Source organism: Oryza glaberrima, chromosome 1 (assembly GCF_000147395.1).
Source record: "Oryza glaberrima chromosome 1, OglaRS2, whole genome shotgun sequence".
Classification (NCBI taxonomy): domain Eukaryota; kingdom Viridiplantae; phylum Streptophyta; class Magnoliopsida; order Poales; family Poaceae; genus Oryza; species Oryza glaberrima.
In genome coordinates, this window is record NC_068326.1 from 3,357,471 (window position 1) to 3,364,627 (window position 7,157).

Sequence of the window (7,157 nt, forward strand, 5' to 3'; positions counted from 1 at the left end):
GGCTTTTGAGGCCCAATGTAATAAAACAGAAGCAGTTGCCGTGATCCAAGCACGAGCACATCCGGCGGCGAGGCGGCGGCGTGCTCTCCCTACCCTCCTCCGTCCATCGCCGGCGGCGCCTCCGACCACCGTAGGGCTCCGCTCCGCTCCGCCGCCGCCCAGGTACTCGCTGCAACCTTCACACCGTAGCCGCGGGTTAGCTGTGGGTGGGGATGGGGATGGGACTTGATTTTTGTGCCCTTTTTTTTGGTAGATCGAGGGGGGTTCATGCGTTTGATTTAACATTTTTCTTCGTTGTTGCTGCAGGGGAGTCATGGCGAGGTTGGTGTCGACCGCCCTCATGAGAGGGCTCGTGAGATCGAGCCGCGCGCCGCGAGTAGCTGTATGTGAGACTATCTTGCCGCGTCCTCTTAATCGATAGTTTGGTGCATTTTGTCTGCCTTGTCTGTTCATTGAAGTGATTCTGTGATGTAATTACTCTATAGATTTCGTTTTGGTCTTCGTGTCCACCCCCGATTTATCTGATGAGAACACTGTATCTAGGGTTTGGAATGTGAATTGCTCACCCAATTTATCTGATGAGAACGCTGTATCTAGGGTTTGGAGTATGGATTGCTGTGCCCTCTAGTCTTGTGCGTTATTAGTTTTTGAGTAAATTTCATAAAACCCCGGGTTGTATTCAGTAACTGTGTGTAGCTTCCGTCTGGTGGACAAAATTGTTTTAATGGGATGTGGCGGCAATCTGTTTAGTTATCATGTAGTACGTGTTGTATTCTTCTCACGGTTTAGGTTTGATCCCATGTTAATGCTTTAATTTGGTGCAAGGCATATGGTTCTCTGGCCATTGTCTTCCAGATTTCACCTGTGTTGTTAACCTTCCATTCCTGTGTTATATAGTTCTTAGGTTTTCTTACACTTCCAATGTATTAGACACTAATTTTTCACTGTTAAAGTTCTGCAAGCAAATTGTATAGCTTTGCCTGTTACGTAGTTATGCAATATGGTGTCATTTTTCCCGTAAAATGTTGGCAATGTTCTATTGGTGTTTATTATGCTACCTTGGTAATAAATATTACCTATTGATCTCATGTTTGCGCGACATACTTGTTTTTCATGATAACCGGAATAATAGGCTGTGTCACAACCAGCTATCCAGCAGTTTAGGAACTACTCATCAGGGCTTGGTGGTGATTCTAGTGCAAAAGGGGACTCAAGTTCAACACGAGTAGCTGCTGATCCTGATACACATCAAGATTTCCAGCCTACAAGCAAAAGTTCCAACATGTCTTTTGATGACATTGTTGCTCGGGTATTAACATTTATAAATGAACTTTTGGAATATTTAAATTGATGAGATGAGCTTATTTTTCTAGAAAGGCTAGGCATATCTTAAAAGTTTCATCATGTGTTTCTGCCATTTGTTAATGCTGCAACACAATCATTGTGCAGGATATCAAAGAGAACCCAGTCTTGATCTACATGAAGGGTTTTCCTGAGTCTCCTATGTGTGGATTTAGTGCATTAGCAATTAAAGTCCTCAAGCTATATGGTAAGTTAACACTGAGTTCTGATTTGTTTGAAATACAGCTGATGATACGTGGGTGCTCCATAAATTCTTAAACCATATCATAATCTATTGCAGATGTCCCTATCAGTGCTAGAGATATTTTGGGAGACCTCAAGCTCAAAGAGTGTGTCAAAGCCCACACGTAAGTGGCTTCTTCTCATGCCCTTCTGTTTTTCAACATGGGAAGGAACTAGACTGGTAGATTAAATTCTTCATGACATGAACACAGTATGATGTTGTGTGGTAAAACTTGAGGTCATAAAAACAGCTTCAAGAAATGATTATGCTAAAAAAATCTTATGGCTTAAGCTAACCACAACCCAAGATGAGTTTTGGCTATTAGATTGTCATAGGTTGATCCATTGAGGCTTTATGCACAGCCTTCTCTTCCAGAAAATATTATCAGAGGCACCAGCCTGTGTTCCATACAATATTATGGAGCTCCACTTGCTGAAGGCTTAGTTTTCATTGAATTGAAATCTAGTGTATCATATAAGACATGGATTGGCATGTGCCTTTCAGCTGTTTCATAGAAACAGGCAACTGTTTATTTTTCGACAAATTCACTACTTATTCTATTTTGTTTGTGCAGCAACTGGCCTACGTTTCCACAAATATTTATCAAAGGAGAGTTTGTTGGGGGGTCTGATATCATATTAGATATGCATCAGGCAAGTGAGCTTATTGTCCCCAGGTTTTATTACCAGGTGTATTCATCTACAATCTTAATTCTTAACTCAGTAACTGATTCCTTATTTTGTATAATTTTCTTCAGAAGGGTCAGCTTAAGGATGTGCTTGGCGATATTGCACAAAAGCATGAGCAAAAAGAATCATCATGAAGATAACAATAAGTACGCCGTTTTTGTCACGTGAGCTTTAGCATCAGTATGGGAGCTGGGAGCTGGATTCTTCCTTTCTGAATTTCCGTTCCCGTTTCATGGAGTATGGATTTGCTTTCTCCTATCGTTTGGGCTTTTCTTGTCAAGGATGGTGAAAGAAGAATAATCCTCTGTTCCAGTTGTATCCAAGCCCTTTTTCATGATAAATAAATGCCACTTGTCGTTGTATTGTTTCGGGCTAAGCTGCGACTATAAATAATTAGGGTCTTATGTACTCTTATGTATGTACCATTGTGTTCTACTCCTTCCGTTTTATATTATAAACCATTTTTTCCTTTTATAAATCAAAATTCTTAAAAGTTTGATCAAACTTATAAAGAAAATAGTAACATCTAAAGCACCAATTTAGTTTGATTATATCTAATATTGAACATATTTTGATAGTTTCTTTGTTTTGTGTTGAAAATATTGTTTTTTTTTTTATGAACTTTATCAAACCTAAAGAATTTTAATTTTTTAAAAAAAGTCAAAACAACTTATATAATATAAGGAGGGACTTGTATAAACGGAGGTAGTACCACTTTGCCTTGGGATTATTAACCAACCAATTCTCAGCACTAGCGCATATAAAGGGTTTGCTGCGTTATCCGATATCATCCTCGTGCGACGGTGTGAGTTACACACATCGTATCTCATGCTTATATTTCACCACAACCGAGCACGCATATCGTCTGATTGATGAGTAATGAAAAATATATGCATTGTCATACTAACAGATGAACCCAAACTCCCAATGCATCTCATAACTCATAAAGGCAACATACAACTGACCCAATCGGAAGAACACACGGCGTACCAAACAAAAACATCCGTGCTAACCAAAACAAATAATACACCACGATGCCGTCCCCTGCTTTAAAGAGGGAAGGGAAACAAACAAAGAGCCAAACTGTGGAAATTATAAGAGTTCTAGTTAAGATGCCGTGAGGCATGTCCGCATGATGACACGCCAGGCTACCCCATGGCCGTATACCCAAGCCCCAAGTTCTTCGCTATCCATTCAACCATTTACCTCTCAATTTTGTTTGGAACAACCACAGGTATTATTCGGACAGCTCAATTCTTCAATCAAGCCGACGATGAGCTGCTGACCCCCAAGTTCGCGGTGAGCCATTTGCAGACTTCATCCATCTCCTCCGGAACAGTGTAGTGTCCAAGTCTTCAAGAGGGAGCAACCAGCATGTAAGTGATTAGAATTGGTACGTTAAATAAGTAAATAGGGAGGGGCATCAAACCTGTTGTAGGACTTGAACACCACATTTGAAAATCCAGTTGTCTTCAGTGCGTCAGCAGATTTCTCACCATGTTTGTAGAGAACTACATCGTCAGCTGCATAGAATCAAAACAAAACACTAAATAATTCGGATGGATGGTTTGTTTTCTGGGAGTAATTCCTTATATGCCAATCAGATTGTAGATGGTGAGAGCATATATCGGTTTCACAGTTGGTGAGAAAAATCCTTACATATGCCACTAAATAACTATGACCTCCCATTCAGTGAGATGTTAGCACACATTGTGAACATCTGTCATATGAATAATAGAAAACGATAAAAAAAAACACCTATATTAATTTAAAATTAACTTTCCAAATTCAAATTTTGGCTGTGGATTATACGAATTTCGTGTAGCCTTTCTTTCCTAGGAATAGTGCCATGCTATTGTCAAAACTCAGAACCTGGTATAGTAGGTTATGCCTTCAGCTAGCATAGAGCAACGATACAAGTATAAACCCCAAACTACCTCAAGTTGAATGCTAGAACAATGCCAACTGATTTGGTTATGCCATTACATATAAATGTAACATGTAACAGAAACTTAATATACTAATGAAGGTCATAGAATAGTTTATGCACCTTTTCCATGACAAAGCAAAAGAGGTATGGATGAAGCCTTTTGTGCAGCCTCCTGCGAGCTTTCAATTTTGTTCTTCAAAGACCTGTGGTGACCAACAAGTATATCAGTCAATATCATTTACAGGGCAGAAATTTCAATGATACCTAAACACGTGAACATACTAGGACAAACCTGGCACAAGGAAGCCAGCCACTGAGACCAACAGACACAGTTAAGTTCACAGGATATGGATTACCATTTCCATATTTTCCATGAGCATAGCAGGTTGCAGAGTAAAGGGCAGTGGCAGCACCCATGCTAAAGCCACCAACACCAAGTTTAACTGCAATGGTCAATGTGATAGGACAAAATGTTAAGAGATAAAGGCTGGTCTGAGTGTTGCATTATTGCGGGGCCTCTGTCTGTTGCATTATCAATTTAAGAGGTCAAATTAGTTTGTTTCTGGGGAATAATGTGTGAGCTCCACAGTACATCCCTTTTTTGACAAAGTTCTACATAGGAGATAAAGTTTTTAGCTTTGATATCCCTGGTGGCTGGGTAGTTATTTAATTCTCTCGCATAGCTTCTTTCCATGTCATACGCCATATTCACAAAAGAAACATATGTGATCTCATGTGTCGCATTTGCTTGACAAAGTAGGTTAAAAAGATCATGTTATGACGAAATAAATGAAAAAACTGGAGAATAAATTTAGTCAAAAAAAAAAAACTGGAGAATAACTCGGGAACCATACTGTCAGCGGGCTCAGTTGATAATAAGTTTGCAACATGTGCAGCTGAGGCATCCAATCCCTCAACATCATCAGGAGCGTCTTCTGAAAGATCAGCAACATCAAACCCTACAAATTCAAAAAAAGGTCAAAGTTCTGTATGGAATACCAGTGCATGCATACCAGAGCAATTCCGAAAGGTTGGTAGAAGTATGACCAAGAGGAAAGGAGGAAATTAGACAAAATATGAAACTTACACGCAGTTGATGGGAACCCACCAAACACTGCCACCGGCCTTGTAGGCGCGGTGGGGCAAATCCATTTTATCTGCAGTTATACAAAATACGCTATGAGGGGGGAAAGCTACTGGATTTATACACAAAGAAAATAATCACAAGAACAACTTGGAGTAGGATAGACATTTGAAATCTAGGTCCAAACTTACATTGGGAAGGGGAAGGGTTTCCAGTAGTTGAGACCAGCTGCAAACATGACATAAAATCCATTGTTTATATGGGTATCTCCCAAATTTTAACTTGTAATGATGCAGTACAGAGTTTTTTTTTTCGAACGCACGAAAGCTTTGCACATCACAATCAGAGTTATTATCATCTAAGCGTGGTTTCATACAATCTACCTCTTTCGCCAATACTAATAAATCTTGTGCGTGTTAACAAGATAGTACAGTGGTGGTGGAATTTGGGAAGAAACCATCAGAAAAATCACTCCAACATAAACAGAGCAGGATATTTGTGTACACGGTACACTACTCCAATCAGATTACTTGAGCAATCAGGTGGGGCTATAAGAAAGGAAAATTGACAATGAGAAACTGCCATCGTTGGCATTTGGCAGTAAGCTAACCGGATGCCCTGATGTCAATAAATTGACAGTTATTTGTTGACAGTTGGAAAAAAAAAAGTGCGTTGGCTATTGTTCATCTACGAATCCGATAAGCGCAATAGCGCATCGATCACAACGAGAGGATCGATCGCGACGAGAGAGAGAGAGAGAGGATGGACGGCGGCGGAATTGGGGAGGAGGGGGTGGCGTACCTGGCTCCGTTGTCCCCGAGGCCGTGGAGCCAGACGATGGTGGCCTTGTGCGCGCCCTTGGGCCTCACGACATGCGTCCGCCCGTACTCGAGCCTCTTCCCACCTGCATCCAACCATCCAATCCCACCCCCATTTCACGATTCGATCCCAAATCCCCCCAAACGCATTCGAATCAAAATCAGAACGCAAATCAGATCACAGCATCAATCCCATCCCATCCCATCCCATTTCACGATTCAATCCCGATCAATGGAACGAAACGTACCACCGGAGGCGACGGAGCTGGTGCCACCGAAGCTGCTCATCCCGCGAACAATAGCCGCCGCCGCCGCCGCCGCCCCTCCGCGTCCCCTCGCGGCCACGCTCGCTCCACCACCCAACTCTGCAAACAAAAAAAAAAAATACCACGGTGACAACCCAAACACCACCACCACCACCAGATAAAGGAGAGGCGAGCGCGCGAGCGTACGAGGGGGGAGAAGTGGAAGTGGCAGTGGCGACCCGACGCGACGCGACGCGATACAAGGGGAAAGGCGGATTTGGGCGGCGGAAAGGGGAGCAACTTTTCCTGGTTCTCTCGCGTGGGAGTGCGTGGAGTAGGGAATCTACCAGAGATCGCAGGAGGAGCGAGCAGGAGGAGGAGGAGGGCACCACCACCACCACCACCACCACTGCGCTGCGCTGCGCCACATGAGCCCGTGATGGCGGTGGCAGAGAGCCCCGGTGGCGCCACAAATGGAACAGTGGAACTGTACGAGATTGGGGGAGCCCTTGGCTGCACGGATTCGGCAAAAAAACAAAAAAAAAAAAAAAAAAAAAAAAAACAGCCGACCCGGCGCCCGATTGGCCGCGCGAGAGAGAGCGAGAGAAGGGAGGGGGAGGATGCGCGCACCTCGCCGGCGGCGATGGGGGGAGGTGTCGGTGGTGATGCGGCGGCCGGCGACGAGGTCGACGAGGCGAGGGCCGAGTGAGTCCTGATCCTTCGGCTCCGCGACGCTGGGGGCCTTCTCGCGATATGGTAGGTCTGTTGCTGTGTGATGTTTTTGCTGGCCGTGGGTTCGGTGGTGA

At 43.3% G+C, this 7,157-nt stretch overlaps 2 protein-coding genes across 5 annotated transcripts; one reads left to right on the forward strand and one right to left on the reverse strand.

The window, feature by feature from the left end:
* The first annotated feature begins 26 nt into the window (after nucleotides 1–26).
* Nucleotides 27–2,750, forward strand: LOC127784146 (monothiol glutaredoxin-S1, mitochondrial). 3 transcript variants are annotated; one of them, XM_052311356.1, is made up of 7 exons: nucleotides 27–162; nucleotides 307–382; nucleotides 1,149–1,309; nucleotides 1,450–1,549; nucleotides 1,643–1,709; nucleotides 2,160–2,238; nucleotides 2,343–2,748. In XM_052311356.1, exons 3-7 carry the CDS (start codon nucleotides 1,283–1,285, stop codon nucleotides 2,406–2,408), a joined length of 339 nt encoding a protein of 112 aa, XP_052167316.1. In that variant the 5' UTR covers nucleotides 27–162; nucleotides 307–382; nucleotides 1,149–1,282; the 3' UTR covers nucleotides 2,409–2,748. The 3 variants fall into 3 exon arrangements, with proteins under 3 accessions (XP_052167316.1, XP_052167309.1, XP_052167304.1); XM_052311349.1 differs by having other exon boundaries at nucleotides 36–162; nucleotides 307–386; nucleotides 2,343–2,750; XM_052311344.1 differs by having other exon boundaries at nucleotides 38–162; nucleotides 1,133–1,309; nucleotides 2,343–2,749.
* A 435-nt stretch (nucleotides 2,751–3,185) lies between these two features.
* On the reverse strand, nucleotides 3,186–7,157 carry LOC127784133 (uncharacterized). 2 transcript variants are annotated; one of them, XM_052311329.1, is made up of 10 exons: nucleotides 6,982–7,157; nucleotides 6,355–6,471; nucleotides 6,090–6,192; nucleotides 5,480–5,516; nucleotides 5,292–5,361; nucleotides 5,059–5,163; nucleotides 4,497–4,647; nucleotides 4,325–4,407; nucleotides 3,704–3,797; nucleotides 3,186–3,627 (listed from the first exon to the last, which is right to left on the reverse strand). In XM_052311329.1, exons 2-10 carry the CDS (start codon nucleotides 6,392–6,394, stop codon nucleotides 3,537–3,539), a joined length of 774 nt encoding a protein of 257 aa, XP_052167289.1. In that variant the 5' UTR covers nucleotides 6,395–6,471; nucleotides 6,982–7,157; the 3' UTR covers nucleotides 3,186–3,536. The 2 variants fall into 2 exon arrangements, with proteins under 2 accessions (XP_052167289.1, XP_052167296.1); XM_052311336.1 differs by lacking the exon at nucleotides 6,982–7,157 and adding an exon at nucleotides 6,559–6,901.

Excerpts from the sequence above, each read along its gene's own strand:
- LOC127784146 (XM_052311344.1), top strand. The coding sequence starts at position 314 with ATGGCGAGGTTGGTGTCGACCGCCCTCATGAGAGGGCTCGTGAGATCG. Across the intron at positions 1,310-1,449 it reads TTGATGACATTGTTGCTCGG|GATATCAAAGAGAACCCAGT; the intron begins GTATTAACATTT and ends ATCATTGTGCAG. Across the intron at positions 1,710-2,159 it reads GAGTGTGTCAAAGCCCACAC|CAACTGGCCTACGTTTCCAC; the intron begins GTAAGTGGCTTC and ends TTGTTTGTGCAG.
- LOC127784133 (XM_052311329.1), bottom strand. The coding sequence starts at position 6,394 with ATGAGCAGCTTCGGTGGCACCAGCTCCGTCGCCTCCGGTG. Across the intron at positions 4,648-5,058 it reads ATCAACTGAGCCCGCTGACA|TTAAACTTGGTGTTGGTGGC; the intron begins GTATGGTTCCCG and ends TGACCATTGCAG. Across the intron at positions 3,628-3,703 it reads GTGTTCAAGTCCTACAACAG|ACTTGGACACTACACTGTTC; the intron begins GTTTGATGCCCC and ends TCCCTCTTGAAG.